Source organism: Colletotrichum godetiae (assembly GCF_030913485.1).
Source record: "Colletotrichum godetiae strain CBS 193.32 chromosome Unknown BDP55scaffold_16, whole genome shotgun sequence".
Taxonomy (NCBI): Eukaryota; Fungi; Ascomycota; class Sordariomycetes; order Glomerellales; family Glomerellaceae; genus Colletotrichum; species Colletotrichum godetiae.
In genome coordinates, this window is record NW_026851264.1 from 663,464 (window position 1) to 681,083 (window position 17,620).

The window sequence follows — 17,620 nt, forward strand, 5'->3', positions numbered from 1 at the left end:
CGGGATGGCGTTCCCATCTCGTGATTATTTCGTGGATCGTGCCGCGAACAAGGGATGATTGACGCGACATGGGTGAAAGTCCTGGGAGCTGCATGAAGTTGGGTACATGTAATTGATATCTCTTCCGCTTGGGAAAACAAATAACGATTGTTGGATGGCAATTTTGATCTGTTTAACTACGTGCTTCGCTCGATATTTGCTCATTTCCTTTCGATATTTTGATGAGGCAACATTAACGTTGGTAGACACCACACTCACGTTGGTTTCTCGCGAACAACAACAAGGCAGACTTCACCCTGTTTCCAAGTCCATTCTTAGACGTGCTTGCTTGACATGATAAAAATGCATAACGCTACTCTTGGTTGCTAACGTCTATGTCCGATGAGCCAGGCTCCAGTGTTATCTCGAGTCCCGCAATGCAAAGCATGCCGCGGAAGGCCGCGAATCGTTCAACATGACGAGTTATCTCACTCCCACGTGGCAGTATTACTGATGTGTGCTGGGCAGATCAAAATAATTGACGCAGTGTCTGAGAGTGCGGCTGAATATCATGGGCTGAATGCCCAGGCTGTGTGCGCTGCGCCCCAGTGCCCGGCTATGCTACTGAAGCTACGTCATTCGCCAACGACGCCGATCCGGCCCCGCCCCGGCTAGCTCGCCCCCAGGAATCCGCAGAACTCCACAATGCGGAACAGCCCCGTGAATCCACTCCCTCCGGTCAGATGATCGAATACTAACATTGTACATCGTCTTACCTCTTTGCGGAAATTCCAGGGGGCAGAAGGTAGCGCAGTGCGAGGCTGATTTAGGTGACAGCTTTCAGGACCCTGCGATTCGCTTATTCGGAGTTTAATGAGCTCACCCTGGTCAACTCATGATCCTTCGCGCCGCTAGAAGCTTTCTGGAAGGCAGACTTGCCTGTGATCGCGGCTTCCACCAAAGCGTGTGTTTCGCCCCTAGGCAGGTACACTGGCAGAATAGACAGGAAATTTGAACTTACCTTATCTGTAATGACTCGATGCTTCGCAACCCCCCTACTTAAGCCCTCGGTCCTCTCCTTCTGTCACCATCTGCATCAACAAGTATCAACCTCATCAAGCACATCTTCTCAATCAAAGGGAATATCAATAAGCACACCCTATCACGCCTTTGAACACAGAGAGATCTCTACGAAAACAACTTATGAAAGTCAAACTTCTAAAGCAAGTTCTGCACACATCTTGTTTCTCAACACTCAAGATGTGTATTCCTTTTCGTTCGAAGAAGCACACGTACAACGGCTCAGAATACGCACCACGGCCAGCCATGGGCGCCACACCACACTACGGCTCAATGCCAGGCTACAGCCATCATTCCAGTGGTGGAAATCGGAGAAGCCACGGACATCACGGTGGTTATCATGGCGGCTACACGGGAGCAAGCGCCGCAGGCTTCGGCTGGGGCGGTGATGGCGGCGGTGGAGGACACCACGGAGGAGGCGGTCACCATGGAGGAGGTGGTTGTGATAGCGGTGGTGGAGGTGGAGGTGGAGGTGGAGGCGGCGGTGATGGCGGCGGCGGCGGTGGCGGTGGTGGATGTTAAACTCAAACCACGGATTGTGGATTGGAATGCGTTGTGATGATACCTTTATGACTTGCGATACCTGTTCTTCAGTCTTAGTAGAAATGATTAGAGATACTGCCATCAGTCAGAGCACTTGAATCGTTGCTTCATCGGTGAACCACTGAAATACACCTTCGACATCGTAGAAATTGCGTGTTATTGCTTTAGTCCAACAGTCATTAGATAAGGTATGTACTTGTCGTGTTAGACTGCTAACCCGAGTCACTCTACTCTCTCACTCAACACATACTAAAACTAAGACCGTGCTTCTTCATCACCATGTTTAACCCCCGAGGCCCATACGCTCTGGGATCATCATCTTTCCATAATATTTCAACGGCCTTGGCCGCTTGTCTGACACCACCCGGCGATCGTGGATTTGAATTCAGCCCCAGTCGGAAAGCATGGACGTGCTCTGGTTTCCTGCAACAGGATGCCAAGATCGACCCTGGCCATAGCATCATTCTCCGCAGCGGTGACTTGCTGGCGTAGACAGCCCAGCAGAGAGGCAGTATCTTGTCTATCCGAAGCTCAACTTCAGCAATGAGGTCCGCATTCTTGTAGAGATCTTCGTGGAAGGTAGAGTGGAGAATAAGAACTAGGGCGGTACGGTAGATAGCGACGGCCGATGACTGTTGGTAGTGAGGACAGGCATCTTCGCCTTCGAGGAAATCGGATGATGGGTCCAATGAGTCCAATTTCTCTAAGAGTGACTTGTATGACTCAAAAAGATCATCAGATTTGGATTTGCGCAGCTCTTCTATGCGGCGCTTCTCGAGAAGGCTTGAAATTTCTGGTATCATGGCAAAAAGGCCATGTCCAAACCCAAGCATGAACCCTCGAGATCTATACTGACTCAGGAACTCCAATGACCCAAGGAAAGGGTCCAACATGACCGGGTTGTCCTCTTGCAAGCCTCGTGGAGTAACTGACAACTTCAGGGCAAACATGGCGTATATCTCCAAGAGAAAACCAAGAATGTGCCCGGTACTCTTTGATGATGATGGCTTGTAGGTTTCAGCTACCAGGTCCATCACATAGTGACGACTGGCACGGATGTGATGATAAACGGCACCGGAATGATCACCTTGAACTCCCTGGTCAGAATTAGTCGGATGCACTACACTCCGAGAGAAGTAGATAGGTATCTTACCTCGAAAACGCAGAGCAGGATGAGAAGTAAAAGAATGTAAAGCTTCTTGTCGTGGTCGCTTTCGCCAAAAGGGCATGCTGTGTCGGCAAAGAGTGCTTTTTGGAGTCCCTCCAGCAGTCGGGCATAGTGTCTTCGTTTCATAACCTCTAATTGTGGCCGATCGGGCTCCAAAACAGCCATGTGGGCTCCTCCGATAGCGAGAACGGAGTCCATGACCAGACCATCAGAGACTGCTAAAGGCAGCACATAGGTTATGAACGGATTACCATCTGCACTCGACCCACGAGCCAGTAGCTCCGCCGTCATATCGAAATATTGATCATACAGCGGCCTCGAAGTACTGGTCAGATTCGAAAGGGTCCCAAATGTCAGAGATGCACGCAACGAAGATGAGTCCTTGAAACCCCCCGAGACAGATGTTGTTGCCAGAACGGCTGCTCCGGGGCCACTAAGCAGGGTCGTTGGGCGCTGAGATGATCCAGTGCTCTCTGAAGTGGCGTTTTGGTTTGACAGGCCGTCGTGGGTGTCTTTGCCTGCCGCATCTTCTGTGGAAACAGGCCAAATGCATTCTCGTCTGGTGCGGGTGCAGGATGTGCAGCAGGGCCTGCGTTCGTCACACTTCTTCCGCCTCGTGCGGCATGTCAAGCAGCCATTCTTCGATCTCGGAAAGTTGCGGCGATACTTGGTCGGATAACGTGCACCTTCGTGGGGTAAGTCATGCTGATCTACTGCAGTGGACATGCTCGTGTCGCAGCGAGGGGGTGATTTGATATCGCTGGCGTTGCTATCTTATTTGGCCGGCTCACGCGCGCTTAGATAGGAGTGAGAGGTCTGCAGGAGATATTGACTATTCTCGGAGCATATTAATTTCGATGGCCAAATTCGATTCTCGGTCACTGGTTTAGGCATCTGGTGCTTTCTTTTGAACAACGCGGTGCTGACACGCCTGTCAGCTGATCAGCTCTCGAAGGATTTAGCGACCAAGGACACAGCCCCACTCGGTCTTGCCCGACGATTGAGCCACATTTACGCAGTACTGTGAAATATTCTTGACCGCAGGTATGTTACATTCATGAGATTTATGATAATTGAAGTAGGACTCCAAGTATGAAGACTTGCTTGATAGTATGGTATCTGTCAATCCAGATCTTCATACGTCGAAAACGGACGATTAAAGACTACAAGAACGATTCAGCCGGGGGTGAAGCCAATGGAGATAATTTATGGAGGCAGCGAGTCTGTATCGATTTAACAACATGATTATAGAGCGCCAAGTGCTGTGACTCAAGACATCTCCCGAGATCCTAAGAAGGCAACTTTATACTGGCTAACTTTCGTCATGTCTCCTTTCTGGGTATTCCCGTGCTCCTTCAGTTTGTGTCTACCCTTACGTGAGATCCTGCCTGTACTGGCCAAAACTACTCACACCTTCCGTTATTCAGCCGCCTTTACCGCACTTTCTCATCCGAAACCCAAGTCCACTGCTTCTTTCCTCCTGTGAAATTTACCTTGATCCACGGGACATGTGACCAAGTAGGGAAGCTGAGGGAAGGAGGAAGGAACTACTCAACCCTCATGCTACGGCAAGCAACACCGCCTTCGGGCCTAGAAACACCCGCTTTGCTTGGGAATCTTCTCCAGGTCTCTTGTGACAGTTAATGTAATCAGAAGCTTCTCCTGATAAAACTTCCGATTCACTTTAGAAGCCGACTGCTATTCACCAAACACCTCAAATCGGAACGCCATTTTGACAAAGCCTCAAAGCACCCTCCTGTAAGCATGTTCTCTCCTCCACTTCTCACTCTCGGAAAAGCGTCAATAACATGAATATCGAAGCCTCAAGAATAGACAATTCACATTCTATTACCTCCAATTATATCTACCAAATGGCAGGCGAAAACGAACAACAGCCTGCTCCGCAGGATACTCAACCTGCCTCTTCCGCTGCCCTGGTGGAACAGCATTCCGACCAAAGTCAGGAACAAATGCATCTGCGAGGAGGCTGTATCGATCACGATGGCTTCTGCTGTGGTGTCTGGTAGGTATTTCAAGACCATCAAAACCGCTGGGAGGTGTATCTAACTGAGATTCAGGCCGGCCGATGGGTGCTATCCTGGAGCGCTCTGTGTCTTCTGCACTGTCATGTGAAACAAACCACTGGTCGATGTGGAGATATTCTAAGCTCCGAAGATCTTGAAGGAGGCCAGGAAAGTGAGAGTAGGGGAAAAGGCCATTAGTAAGGATGACGAAAAGTACAAGGAGGAGTTGAACACGGTCATGACAATAAAGAGTCATCGGAAGTTCTGCAACAACCATTCCGCATCTAAGATGGCATGCGTGATAATTGACCCAGTTATCTACTATTTCAGAATCCACCTAGTTTTCAGCAATGCTTTATTCCTGATACTGTCCTTGGTCACTCATAAACATCCATTCATTCAGGGTTGGCTCCTCATGGTCGAATGGCTCTCCAGTTTGTTCGCTATAAAGTGTCCCCATTGACAAGTCGTCGTTATTGGGTGTGACAGGTGCGGAAGCTTCCATGCCTGGAAGACATTAGCTATTCAAATGCTCTAGTTCCATGTCCGCTTCAGTTCAGCACTCACCTTTCTCGTTTTCATCTGACATAAAGGCTTCGACCAAGAAGGTTTGCTCGAACGTTGCTTGGTCTCCCACAAAGCCTCCAAGGAAATCATCTCCCTGAGACGCCATTGGACCATGTCGATCGGCTAAGAGGGCAGTATCAAACCTTGGACCTCCGGTTCGTGCAAGAACAATGCTGACTGCTTGTACGGCCTTTTCCGCTTCAGCCGAACCATCGGCCTTTCTCATCCATACGCTGCGAGCTATCCTTAAAGCAGCCACTACCTCATCCTCTTGGTTCAGGGTCTGTTTCCGATGAATAAGAGAGCAGAGAACCATGGTGGCTGTCAGGAAGTGGTGATTCATAATCGAGCCTATCCGCCAGTGCATCATGAACAGCTGACCACCAGGACAGGTTTCTTCGTCAAGGATCTGCTGAATGTGTAACATCCCGAGAGCTGCATCAAGGCAGGCCGTTCTTGAGTATGAGGTCGCGTCTTTAGTCTCAACGGCCGCCTTTGTAAAGAGAAACCGGCGATGTAGCATGATTTTTCCCTTACAGAACATATGGCGAAGGAACAGGCGGGCCATGATTACTTGAGGGGGGTCAGTGACGCTAGACGCCATTGATTTCATATGTAGTGGTGGAGGCATGCTGCTGTATGCTTTCTCAAGAGTTCCGTCAAATCGCATTATGTCCGCGTAACTGCATGGGCTGAGGGATGCCGTAAGGTCGGAGATAGTCCCAAGGGCGATCAGAAGTCTCCTTCGGGCAATGATCCCTAGGGCTGTTGTGTGCTCAGTCTCTGGCCTCGGTGGTGGTAGACTCGCCATTTCTTCGTTCATGTCTTCGTCGTTCAGATTTCGAGGCTCAGCTGTGTCAAACTCGCCATCTCGTACCATGCGGGGCATTCCCATCTGACCTGAGATCAGGATGTCGCCTAGTAAGACAGTTGCCCATACTCTGCGCCTCATCTCTGCCTTGAGTGGGGTGATGTCCGGGAAATGTTTCGGATCTCTGTGATAGCCCATACGCTTGGCTAGGTTCATCTCGAGTCCCAGCAAGAACCAAATGTCCTTCTGAGCATCATCGTGTATCCGGAATTCGACGTAGACGTAGTTCATGAACGTCTCTAGCGCATAGTCGCCACCTTGAGTGTACTCTCCCATCACCAGACATTGTACCAGTTTCTCACGATACAAGTCGATCTGCAGTTGTTGATGGGCATGCTCAGATACGTCGGGTGAAGAGTCTGATGCAATGACAGCAAGGCAAATCATGCTGAAAAGAAGGCCGATCCACATTGGGGATGCATCGTCAGGATTGCGCCAGAACTCTTCGTACTGTTGACATGATCGCGGTCAGCTTATTTGACCCTGACAAATAGAGGGATTCCGTTGTCACCTCTCTGAGAAACGTTGGTCCGTGAACAGACGCTGCTGTGCATTAGCAAAGAACTTAAGACATTCAAGGCACTCAGCTCGACTTCAAATGAATAAGGACTCAAGACTTTACATGAAGAGACAAGATCCAAGCGGTTGAAATACCGGGATATGTAGCGGTCCACTGCATTCTTCGGAGGCAGCGCGGATAAGATTTCTGACCTCGAAGTTGCAGGTTGGCATCCATACAGAAGCAAGGGGCGCCCCCACTTTCGAGTGTCTGTCAAAGCATCCGGGTTGTCAAAGCAATAATCTCCTGATGTCAAAGCCGGACTTTCTGCGAGTTTCGATTGCTCCTCTCGGTTGAAATGGTCCTTCAAATCTGCGATGCTCTCCATGATCGCCGACCAGTGGTCACTTCCGACATATTGATGTTCCGAAGCACTCAGCCGCATACTTCCCGTCTCCGAATGGTCATCAATCGGTGTAGGAAGACTTTCAGGTGTATCGACTAGGCTCAATGCCGTCTCCGACGACCCCAACATCGTCACCAACTGCTCGAGATGGACTAGACGATCTTGTAGAGTTATGCTGACAGTGTCACCTGATGGGAGTTTTCGAGGTATGGTAGTCCCGGTCGTCTCTTGATAGACACATGCCTGGCTCCTCGAAGAACAGGTTCGGCAGGGACGTTGACGATCACATCGAATTCTTAGATAGTGATATGTGAGCCAGGGTCAAATTCAACAGCGAGTGGAAATATAGACCTACTTGCGGCGTCGACAACTGTTGCAGGAAAGTTGGGGTTTGTCTCGACGTCGACTGGCACTGGGTTGACATTGAGATATGACGTCTACTGGTACATCCGAGGGAGGTTTCGCAGCTAACGGAGGGTAGGCCATTTTTGCTCTCTCGAAGATTGTGTGCAGACACTTGGAGTTGAAGTTTGAGGTTAGAACTGTGAGATACTACAAATCGTAGCAGATGATTCATGTCTCGGGAGAATTAATGGGTTGAAGTCACAGAGTCTCTCGTTTGTCTTCGCGAATGCGGGAAGAGTAGGTAGGTACCTTACGGAGTACATGTAAGCGCTAATCCCCCGACTGGACCTGGACTTAAGGCCCGACCCTCCGACCCTCCGCCTGGCTCTTCGCCACCTCGTGACAGACCTGAGTTAAGAACGTACATGTACTCACGTAACAACGCTGCTGTACTTTAATATCAAAATACCAACTTCTAGGTTTACACACTTTTTCCCACAGGTTTTGATAAAATCCAGGTGTCCTGGAATTATTACATCGGGCACTAAGACAAAAACTTCCCATGTTAGTCCCACATGAACCCTGCGTCGCACGCAGAGATAGACAAGTTTGCCAATTGAACCGAGATTATGTACATGGTCATTCGAAACTCATGCCCTCATACCCTCATGCCCGCGTGAGCTCGCGAGTGCGAGTCGTGGCACTCTTAGGCACACCCAATTTCTGAATTATTATCGGACGCGAAATTGAAAAAGGAGTGCATTTTCACCCATCCTTCTTCAGCGAGTGTAGAGAACGTAAGGCCTTCCTTATCCAGCCACAACATTTGTGCTGTGCCATCGGTATTCGTTGCCAGATGAGCCTGGCGACAAGCATTGACAGCCATCAGGCACCGGATAAGTTTCGAACAAATTGGATATCCTAGAGTGGCGAAGAGATGATGACCGGCAAGTTGCCGATACGGGTCGTACCAATCCCAGTTGAAGTTCTGGAAGCCCAGATGTGAGTCCTTTTGAGCAACCTCAAAGGGGAAGAGTTAGAAGCCTGCTTGATCCCAGTTGAGTATGGCCATAAGTTTGAACTCTTCACCACGCTCGGTGGATATTTTCTCGACGACAAGATTACGGGGCTCCAAGTCATTGTGGCACAAGACTGAGCTCTGCGTCAGTAAGTCCAAGTTTGTCTCGGCGAACCCAAAGTATTCCACTGTTGTAGCGGGTACACTGACAACCAAAGTCCCATCGGGCTTTGTGTTCACCGCGGAGCCTGTGTTTCTGGGCCAGAGGTTATTCTGCAAGAAAGAAGCAAAGTCAGTATGATACCCATAAGATGAACCACCGCAGAGAATAGGATACTCGGTAATTTTCGTCTCGAATGGGGTATTCCTGAAATATTGCCATTGCTCAAAGGTCAGCTTCTTCAATGAGAGGCAGCGCAGTTTTGACATGGCCTCGAACAAGTCCCCAATAACATTTCCTCGATTCTCGTCGTCTATGACACACCCCATACTGTGTCCAGCGGACAGGTATCTGGGTAAAACTGAGAAAGAACATAAGAGATTTTCGTACCGTCTTTCATCCGAGTATATCCACGACCCCAGATCTCCGGAACGAGAGAAGGAAGGACGATTTGGGCCAGCCTGGTGAGTGCAGCAGTTACTATGAGGCGTTCAGTACTTTAGGACTTTCCGATTTGTACGTATAGTTGACGTGGAATGCCTGTTGGAGGCTGGCCCTCTTTGAAATTCATAAGGATGGCGCAAAAAGTCATGTTGTTTTCAAGAACTTGGAGCGAGAGGCTGGTTTTGCCATCGTCCTCGCCGAGCTCAGGTATGCCGTTCATGACATAGAAGTCAAGAAAAAGGCCATTCGGGTTGATAATACCAGAAGTCATGTTGTTGTGCCGTGGCGTTTCAGGGCAGATGATGCTTAGTTGAGTATTTTAGTGCTGGTATTCTTTTCGATGCGGGCTATGATACTGTTTTCAGAATGTATTTATGCAAGGTGGGAATCCATGAGAAAAGATTCTTTCCTGAAAACTCCCCAACTTTATACAAAGCTTCACAGTGCAGAATATACGACTTTGTATTTGGAGCGATGCAAGAGGTCATGAACTTGAATCGGCTGCCATTGTTGTGCGATATTTTGTTCGATAAAGAGCGCTGGCCAGCCAAAGCTCGCTGCTTAGAGGGATTCCTTGGGCCAGGATTTCAATCGAGTTGTTCGGAATTATTGGCCAGTCAATAACAAGATTGTCTGTTTTCCACCTCTTTCATTGTGCCAACGTACATGCTCATAAGCTGCTTTCTTTTCACGTCGCCGCTTGGTGTTCCTTTGTAGCTCACCGAGGGTTACCGGTGGGAGTCTCGGTAAGAGGGCCGGCATAGTACACCGAGGAACCCCCGACCGCCCCACCAACGAACTTCAAGACGCTCCACGGCAGAAGCTCTGACCTCAAAGTTCATCTCACCTTATCGTCGCCATCCGCCAACGTACCTCTTACACATCTCGACACCACACGAACTCGCACACAATGGATACCTCACGAGACTCATCAAATCTACTCGACACGCACAACCGCCTCATCGCGGATGTCCTCTCCCGCTTCCGTATGCTCACAATGCTCGCGACCATCCAAGCTGAAGGAGAGCGCAAGAACGCTGAGCCGCAGACTGTCGCCGTGACGGGCATGTCGATGCAGATGGAATTCGAAGGACTCGTATGCCACCACTTCCAATCGGAAGCCCTCACAGAATCCGGACAGCCAGGCGCGCTCCCGAGATTGCGCCTGCCTGCGCGAATGTAAACATTGCACGGCTGCTAACTATGAGCCCGCAGCACACATCAATCAAGGACCTCCTCGCCCTCAGTCGTCGTCTCAAGGAACTTTGGCTGTTCGGTAAACTAGGCCAGGGAGAAGGCGACGCGCGCATTCAAGCGGACAAGCTCCAGGCCGACGTGGTCCGGTGCGCGGAGCTTCTCAACGCCATCCAGGAGACCCGGTTCGCTGGGCTCGCTGCGGCGGCGGAGGGCAAGTGGGTGCCGATGGGTCGCCCTGATGCTGCGTCTGGCGAAGGTGGTGCAGCTGTTGCTGCTCCGCCGCCTGCTGCTCCGACAGCACCGAATGGGGCTGGTGGTGCTGCGTGAGGGATGGGATCTTGAATCGACTAAAAGTCTTTGGGGATGAGGGCGAAACCCACGATTTGCATGCAATGGCGTTTGGATTGGGGATCCCTGGGTCGAATACAAAATGTCCCGAGGGAGGTAACGCTGATACCCGTTTACAAAGGGCGGAAAAGGAAGTTTTATGCTTTTTTAATTCTATCATTTCATTTTTACGAGCAGTCGCCGCTGCCCCGTACACCCTGACCCTCAACAACCAGTGACACCATCACTTACTCTGGCTGATCTAACCGTCACCGTTGAGGGGATCCTCATCCTCATCACCAAGCTCCGCCTCGAGAGTCTTGGCTCCCTTCTCTTCCTTTCCGGTTCGTACTCCACCAGCCTCGATGCCCCCAGCCGTGAGCCACAGGAAGTAGTCGGACTTGAAGTTATCCACCTGCTGGAAGAAGATGTGGAAGCTGAAGGTATGGTCAGTCGATGTTGGGTAAGGTAGGAAGGGAAGGGTGTCACATACGTATTTTCCTGCTCTTCGACCTCAAAGATACGCTGGTAAATCTGCTTATCCTTGAAGACCTGCAACTTCTCGTCGTACTTTGTAAAGTCAATCGTCTCCTTGCCAAAGTTATCCGCCGCACGCTTGTTGTAGGCGTCGAAAACGGGTCGCTCCAAGAGAAGACCCAAACCAGGAGCCTTGGGAATCGCGATCCTCGTGGGGCCGTAACTCTCCTTGATGCGCTCCAGCGGGGTGGCACAGCGCACGACGAGAGAAGCCATGCCGACCATCTTGCGGATCTGGTGCATCATGAAACTTTGACCGTGGACCTTTGTGGAGACCCATTCGGTGTCGCGGATCTGGATCGGCTGCATGTTGACCTTGAAGGACTTGATGTGACGCTTGGCTGACGGGTCCTTGAAGCTCTTCTGGACGGTATAGTTGTGGAAGTTGATTGTGCCACAGTACATGTTCAGAGCCTCTTGGAGCTGGGCGAGACGCTCGGGGGTAACGCGGTAACGCCTCTTGGCGGCGATGTAGGCGGCCTTGATGTCGCGCAGGGCAAAGTCGAGGGGGGTGAGGTCGCGGTTCCTGGGCTTGACGCTTCCCTCGGGAACTTCTGCGGGAGTCTTACTGTCCTCGATGGTGGCAGGCTCGGCTGTTGCCTCTTCGGTCTTCGTCTCGGGGGCCGGCTTGGCATCGTCTGCCTGTGCGGTCGAATCCTCATCGGCGTGTATTCTCTCCATCACCTTGGCCTTGGTCTCGGGATCGAGTTTGTCGAGAATTGGCTTGATGTCCTCCTCGTCAACCTTTCTCCAGTATCCCTCCACATCGGCAAGCTTCTTCTGGAACTCCTCGTAGTAGCCCTTCTCCTTCGCGGCCTCGACCAGCTGCTTCCACAGCCAGCTGTCTGGGTGAGGGGGAAGCAGGCAGTACGTCGGCATTAGGTACTCGTACCATCTAGAGTCGCAAGTCTGGTAGCAGCTGAAGGAGTTGTTGGTGCGCTGAATGCCCCAAACACGGATCTGATCAGGCAGGGCAGCGTTGATCTTCTCGACGATATCCTCATCTTCGATAATGAGCTTCAAGCTGATGACGTTGCCAGCTGCGTGGACGCCCTTGTCGGTTCTCGCGCATCGGACAAGACTAGACTTCTTGTGGTCGTCGGCATTGGCCTTTGAGATGGCACCCGCGGCAACGAAGGCCTTGAAGAGGTCTCCCTCGATTGTCTTTTCCTCGTTGTTGATCTGCATGCCCTTATAACCCGTGCCGGAGTATCCGACCATGACGGCAACCTTTCGCTTCGGCTTGCGTCCCTCGGCGGCGATCTCTTCGGCGGTGAAAGGGTTATCGGTAGTTTCGGGGTTGCCGTCCTTGTCTACCTTTCTGCGCTTGAACTCTTGGTACTCGGAATTGCGTCCGCGCTTGTCCGTGGCCTCTCGGCTATTACCTGGTTAGACATCGTTGGCGCGAGTTGCAAACACAAAGACAAGTCAATTGGCAAGGTCCAGGTTGAATAAAGCTTACCTCCATGCTGAGCGACCGACATCGTGTTTCCGCTTCGGCCCACGCGACTTGCCGCCGCGCCTGTTCTCGTCGCGCCTGTCGCCACGTCGGCCCTCCTGTAATTTTTCCACCGCAGAACCGGGCTGGGCTGAGCTCTCTGCGCGGAACTCTGATGAAACTGACGGCTTGTCGCCGGTTGGGAGATCAGCTGGCTGCCTCGCGGGAGGGCTGCCAGACGGTTGAGGAGCATCATCGGTCGCCATGTTCGGATTGAGGTGGCAGACGTTCTCATCGTCCGTACAATGCAGGTGGAGTTTTTGCGCCCGCCTACTGCAGAAGCTCTTGTCAAGAAAATTTCCTGCGAGCTGCAAGGCTGCGGGACGCGGCGCGGAGCGGCGGGGCAACTCGGCTGAACACCGGTTGGTGGGGTCCATTGGGCGCTAGCCTTGAATGGTCCTACTACGTAGAGGCGTCTTGCCGTGCACAGACTTCAATGCACCTCATTTTCATCTCACTCTCGTCGCTTTTCACTCCTCAGTCACTCGCTTCGAACAATTGAGATTTCACACAGAGAGCATGGAAGTCAACTTGGGTATGCCTTCAACACAGCTTGAACTGGTCCCCCTGAGGTTCTCACCTAATCCCATAGATACTCGGTCTCGGGAGATTTTTCTTTCCACTTTCACGGCAACCTGACACGAGTTGTGCCGTCTGCGGCCGAGCTTGGAGGGATATGAAGCATAAATCTAACTAGCGGCTAATTCATTGTGGGTATGCCGTCGGACAGAGATGAATGCGATTGGCCGGAGTTTCAAACCCCATGAATTAATACGCCAATACGATGCCATAACCGACCTCAAGCTCTCTTCACCTCGCCTCTTATGTCTCTTGTGCCCATCTTGCCCAAACATGCTCTTCTCTTTCCGATCTCAGGCTCGGAAAAAATACACTGCCAAACTTTCTTTTCTATCTGGCTTCTTTCATCTGGACTCTCACTCGGTCCCGAATCACATAATCTCAGAGCGTCGCGATACGAACGCTCGCTTTAGCCTTTGATCAAATCCGAACCGGTCTTATATCCACAATGCCAAAGCACAGAAAGTCTCGCCTCGGGTGCAAAGAATGCAAAGAGCGAAAGGTCAAGTGCGATGAATCGCAACCAATCTGCATCAGGTGTAAAACCGCGGGAAGAGAATGCTCTTACCGAGAGCTGGTCAGCAATTTACCGACGCCACCTTCTCATACACCGGTACACCTGTCAACGCCCCAGGCTCCAAGCCCTCAATCCTCGATTACCTCTGGGCCCCGTTTGCAGCCGCCCTACGCGTTGCTGGATTCAATTGAAGTCACTACGTCATTAGATCTCTCGGAATTGACGGATGACTTCTTCTCGGAACGCTTCAGCTTATTCCATTTCGACCTACTCCTGTTCTTCAAGGGCACTCTAACGGAAGTTCTTATCGGTCTGCAGTCAGAGATTGGGCCCTTGTTGCGTCTGACGTACACTGAAGCCTTGAAGGCTCCATACTTGATGGATCAGGCACTGGCCTTCACTGCTGCCTACAAGAGCACAGTCGCGAACGATGAAGACTCAAAGGCGCTTTACCTCACGCAGGCAATGAGCCTCCAGACGAGAGCCATAGGCCATTTAGATATCGGGGGCCTGCAAGTTACCGAAGGCAACGTCATGGCGCTGTTCTGCTTCACCTTACTGCTCGGTCAACAAACTCTCTTCGAAGCCTTCGCCGCTGCAACCTCGATACCAACCGTGCTTGACAGACTTGTCCAATGCATCACTCTGCACCATGGAATCCGTAGCATTGTTGCGGAAGCCATGGGCAAATTCCATTTCCTTATGCAGAAGCTTCTCCCGCACAATGCGGCATATTCTATGGAGACCGGCACACAAGTCCTTCATGGCACCGAGTGTGATAGCTTGCTTCAACGACTGAATGAAAATGAGATGAACGAACAAACAAGAGATATCTACATAGATGTTGTCAAGATCCTGCAGTATCTTTTCGATTCTGTGCGGTCTGAGGAGAGTCGAAGGCTTGTTGTCATTCAGGAATGGCCGGTTCGAGTGTCACAGGAGTACATCAAACTTCTCCAACAACGACGCCCGGAAGCTCTGGTTTTGTTGTCTTACTATGCTGTGCTATTACACTGGGCAAGAGACTACTGGGCCGTTGGTACCTCTGGAGAGTTTCTCATAAGAGCAACTTCAGATCACCTTGGGACTTACTGGAAAGAATGGCTCGAATGGCCGAATTCAATGCTGAAGGAAGAGGAGATGATGGATACAGCATAGGTAAAAATGAGTGGATGATTTTGAGGAAATCTCAGTGAGATTTGAGAGTTGACGACCGAAGGTTGTATACTTTAGAATAAGTATACATGTATTATGTTTAATGTACATGAAAGAATCGAAAAATACGTTCTCATCGCGAGTTTCTCTGATGAAAAGGAGCCCTGTGATGAATGTACAGAGACAAGTGTTTTTTAAGCCCCTGCCATCATTTGTACGGCACTATCAGAGCCCCTGGAACATTGGTGCAGCCCTCTTGGTGGTGTTGGCCGTCCCGGGGCTGTCAGAGCAAGACCAGCACTCTGCCTTCGAAGCATCTCCACAGCCGTCATTGAAGACGGACTTCTGGGGGTATGGGCACAGAATACGGTCGTGCGTCGCATTGCCAACAGAAATCTGAATGGGCGTCTGGTCTGGGGCGGTGCCGTTCTCAACCCAGTTGCGCAGTTGCTCAAAGAGGCCAGTCGGGGTGCCGCTCACGCCCCCGAAGCAGTGACCCAGACCGGGGGCCTCGAAGTAGCGGTAGAAGTCCTGAATATCGGGGATGACTTCGTTCACAGCCTTGTAGTAGTCTTCAGTGCCGCCGGGCGGGATGATATTGTCAGCCTGCAGACATAATGTTAGCTTTCCAATGACCTGGTGCGGAGTTTTGGTGATGTATGCGTACCAAACCGTGAAAAGTCACCATTTTGCCCCCGGTTGCCTTGAACTGCCTCAAGTCGGGGTCGGCGGTCTCGACCATCGACTCATATTGCTGTCGACCAGAGTATACGAGCGCATCATACTCCTCACGGCTCATGGTCGTCAAGTCAAAGGTCTCGTTCTTGGCAACAAAAAGCTTGAGCCACGCGGTGCCTAGGTTGGACGGCTCATCGACGCAGCCCTTCTCACTGCAGCTCGTCATCGCAATGCCGGGCTGGTTGTAGGATGTCGGCTTGTTGCCCGTAAAGTCGGCCCCAGGCAGGATACCGTGATACGGCCGCTTGCCATCCGCGGTGACGTGACCGTGCCACGTAGCATTGACAACCGTTGCAGCAGCCTCGGAGACGATCTGCTGGGTTCCGTTCTTCTGGGCGCAGGTAATTGGTTGGCCGACAAGTGAGAAAGGGTCAAAGGACTTGAAACAGGCCTCGATATCGGAGATGACCCCGTCCGTGACACCATCAAGAGGGTCGCACTCGGAAGTTGCTGTGTTCACAATGGCATCGAATTCGCAAGGGTACGGGAACGCGCCGAGCTCATTCATGACTTGATGGGGCCAGTAGACGAAAGTCACTAGCTTATTCCAGTTGATGGCCGGGGCGCCCGCTACAATACCATCGTAGATATCGGGGTAGCGCTGAGCGAGCATGAGGCCTTGTCGTCCACCCTGAGAACAGCCAGCCCAATAGGAGTACTGAGGGTCTTGGCTGTAGTAGCTCTTGATCAAAGACTTGCCGATGATAGCCTGAAGTATCGTTAGCAGATGGTCTCTCAGTCTCCAAAAGATTGAGTTGGGACTATGGCTGGTAATTACCTCGTCCTTGAGAGAAACGGATGCCAAGTTCTGCAGGTTGTACAGATTGACGTTGCCAGGACTGTTCAACGCCCACGGACTAGGCTCATTCGCAGACCCGAGGCCGGCATCCGTCGTGATGGTAGCAAAGCCTTCCGCGATAGCTCCATTCATCGCATTGTAGCTTAAGAAGAAGCGGCCAGCAACCCATCCTCCTCCGCCCACGGCCATGAAGCGCTCGTTCCAGGTCTCCGGAAGCCATGCCTCGGTGACGAGCTTGTCGTTCTGGCCCGGGTGCGTATACGTGATAGTAACATTGCAAAAAGTTGCGTTCTTCAGTTCGACAGCCGGGGAGGTGTATCGAAATGCCGCAGGGACCGAGGCGCTGTAGTTGGTGACCAAGTTTGCCTCGAGAGACAGGATTTCGGCCCCATAAAGGACTGGACTGAATGTGCTAGGGATGCAGGTCTGGGCGAGGGAGAGAGACATCGCGATCGGAAATTGAGCTTGTGAAGCTCGAACTAACCAGGAGAAGCGCGGTTTGAGATGTAAGGCGATATGATTGCTAAGAATGTCGAACATTGTTTCTGTTATGGCGACTCGAGATGGATTTTATATGTCTGCTATAATGGTGAGAATTTGGATGCCCAGAGTTCCGTCGTCTCCGAGAAGATGAAGATCTCCATGATCGAGGCTCAGCATCTAGCCAAGGTCGTAAACTAAGCCTCGGAAAACTAGCATCTGCCACCTTGTCGTCGGATTTGGAACTTTGGAAAGTCCTCGGACAGAGCGTCGTATGATTGGATGCTGACACCCCGCGGCGCCCTGAGTCACTCACCGTACGGCGGACCCGGGTACCGACCGAAGCACGCCGGGCTGACATGGGACTTTGCGCGGGATGTACTCGGATTCAGCAGTTGGTCGCAGTGGCTTAGAAGATGGAATGACGACTCCGTCTTCAGCCCATTGCGAATGCTTCTAGAAGGCATCAGGATTTGGTTGCATTCTCGTGCAGTGATGTCGGTAATTGAAATACGGAGTACTCCGTACTAGACATCTCCATCTTTCGAAGGAGAATTCTTCGGCTAATGCGGGGGGAACAGCGGATCAGCATGGCTCCCAAATAGGGGCTAACATTACAAATAGTTATGTGCTTATAAACAACAAAGGCGCAACGCTGTTAGAAGCGACAAGTCACAAATACATTCAGC

At 51.3% G+C, this 17,620-nt stretch overlaps 7 protein-coding genes across 7 annotated transcripts; 2 read left to right on the forward strand and 5 right to left on the reverse strand.

The window, feature by feature from the left end:
* Positions 1-1,841: 1,841 nt before the first annotated feature.
* BDP55DRAFT_727678 (C6 zinc finger domain-containing protein) lies at positions 1,842-3,061 on the reverse strand (the record flags this gene model as incomplete). The annotated part of the gene is made up of 2 exons (XM_060579332.1): positions 1,842-2,699; positions 2,756-3,061. The coding sequence occupies 2 exons, from the start codon at positions 3,059-3,061 to the stop codon at positions 1,842-1,844; spliced, it is 1,164 nt and encodes a 387-aa protein (XP_060430894.1).
* Positions 3,062-5,149: 2,088 nt separating this feature from the next.
* On the reverse strand, positions 5,150-6,619 carry BDP55DRAFT_727679 (uncharacterized protein; the record flags this gene model as incomplete). Its single annotated transcript, XM_060579333.1, has 2 exons — positions 5,150-5,301; positions 5,362-6,619. The coding sequence occupies 2 exons, from the start codon at positions 6,617-6,619 to the stop codon at positions 5,150-5,152; spliced, it is 1,410 nt and encodes a 469-aa protein (XP_060430895.1).
* A 1,899-nt stretch (positions 6,620-8,518) lies between these two features.
* Positions 8,519-9,375, reverse strand: BDP55DRAFT_630978 (uncharacterized protein; the record flags this gene model as incomplete). The annotated part of the gene is made up of 3 exons (XM_060572231.1): positions 8,519-9,021; positions 9,051-9,140; positions 9,192-9,375. The coding sequence occupies 3 exons, from the start codon at positions 9,373-9,375 to the stop codon at positions 8,519-8,521; spliced, it is 777 nt and encodes a 258-aa protein (XP_060430896.1).
* Positions 9,376-9,956: 581 nt separating this feature from the next.
* BDP55DRAFT_660999 (uncharacterized protein) lies at positions 9,957-10,776 on the forward strand. Its single transcript, XM_060574679.1, has 2 exons — positions 9,957-10,200; positions 10,320-10,776. Exons 1-2 carry the CDS (start codon positions 10,015-10,017, stop codon positions 10,626-10,628), a joined length of 495 nt encoding a protein of 164 aa, XP_060430897.1. The 5' UTR covers positions 9,957-10,014; the 3' UTR covers positions 10,629-10,776.
* BDP55DRAFT_661000 (tRNA pseudouridine synthase A) lies at positions 10,777-12,939 on the reverse strand. The gene is made up of 3 exons (XM_060574680.1): positions 12,628-12,939; positions 11,122-12,543; positions 10,777-11,065 (listed from the first exon to the last, which is right to left on the reverse strand). The coding sequence occupies exons 1-3, from the start codon at positions 12,867-12,869 to the stop codon at positions 10,891-10,893; spliced, it is 1,839 nt and encodes a 612-aa protein (XP_060430898.1). The 5' UTR covers positions 12,870-12,939; the 3' UTR covers positions 10,777-10,890.
* A 751-nt stretch (positions 12,940-13,690) lies between these two features.
* Positions 13,691-14,917, forward strand: BDP55DRAFT_630981 (uncharacterized protein; the record flags this gene model as incomplete). The annotated part of the gene is made up of 1 exon (XM_060572232.1): positions 13,691-14,917. The coding sequence occupies one exon, from the start codon at positions 13,691-13,693 to the stop codon at positions 14,915-14,917; it is 1,227 nt and encodes a 408-aa protein (XP_060430899.1).
* Positions 14,918-15,139: 222 nt separating this feature from the next.
* BDP55DRAFT_727683 (Tannase/feruloyl esterase) lies at positions 15,140-16,898 on the reverse strand (the record flags this gene model as incomplete). The annotated part of the gene is made up of 3 exons (XM_060579334.1): positions 15,140-15,520; positions 15,582-16,361; positions 16,431-16,898. 3 exons carry the CDS (start codon positions 16,896-16,898, stop codon positions 15,140-15,142), a joined length of 1,629 nt encoding a protein of 542 aa, XP_060430900.1.
* Between the last annotated feature and the right edge of the window lie 722 nt (positions 16,899-17,620).

Coding starts and splice junctions, on each gene's coding strand:
- BDP55DRAFT_660999 (XM_060574679.1), top strand. CDS start 10,015: ATGGATACCTCACGAGACTCATCAAATCTACTCGACACGCACAACCGC. Junction 10,201..10,319: donor AGATGGAATTCGAAGGACTC/GTATGCCACCAC, acceptor ATGAGCCCGCAG/CACACATCAATCAAGGACCT.
- BDP55DRAFT_661000 (XM_060574680.1), bottom strand. CDS start 12,869: ATGGCGACCGATGATGCTCCTCAACCGTCTGGCAGCCCTCCCGCGAGG. Junction 12,544..12,627: donor GTCGGTCGCTCAGCATGGAG/GTAAGCTTTATT, acceptor ACCAGGTAATAG/CCGAGAGGCCACGGACAAGC. Junction 11,066..11,121: donor GTCGAAGAGCAGGAAAATAC/GTATGTGACACC, acceptor CCATACCTTCAG/CTTCCACATCTTCTTCCAGC.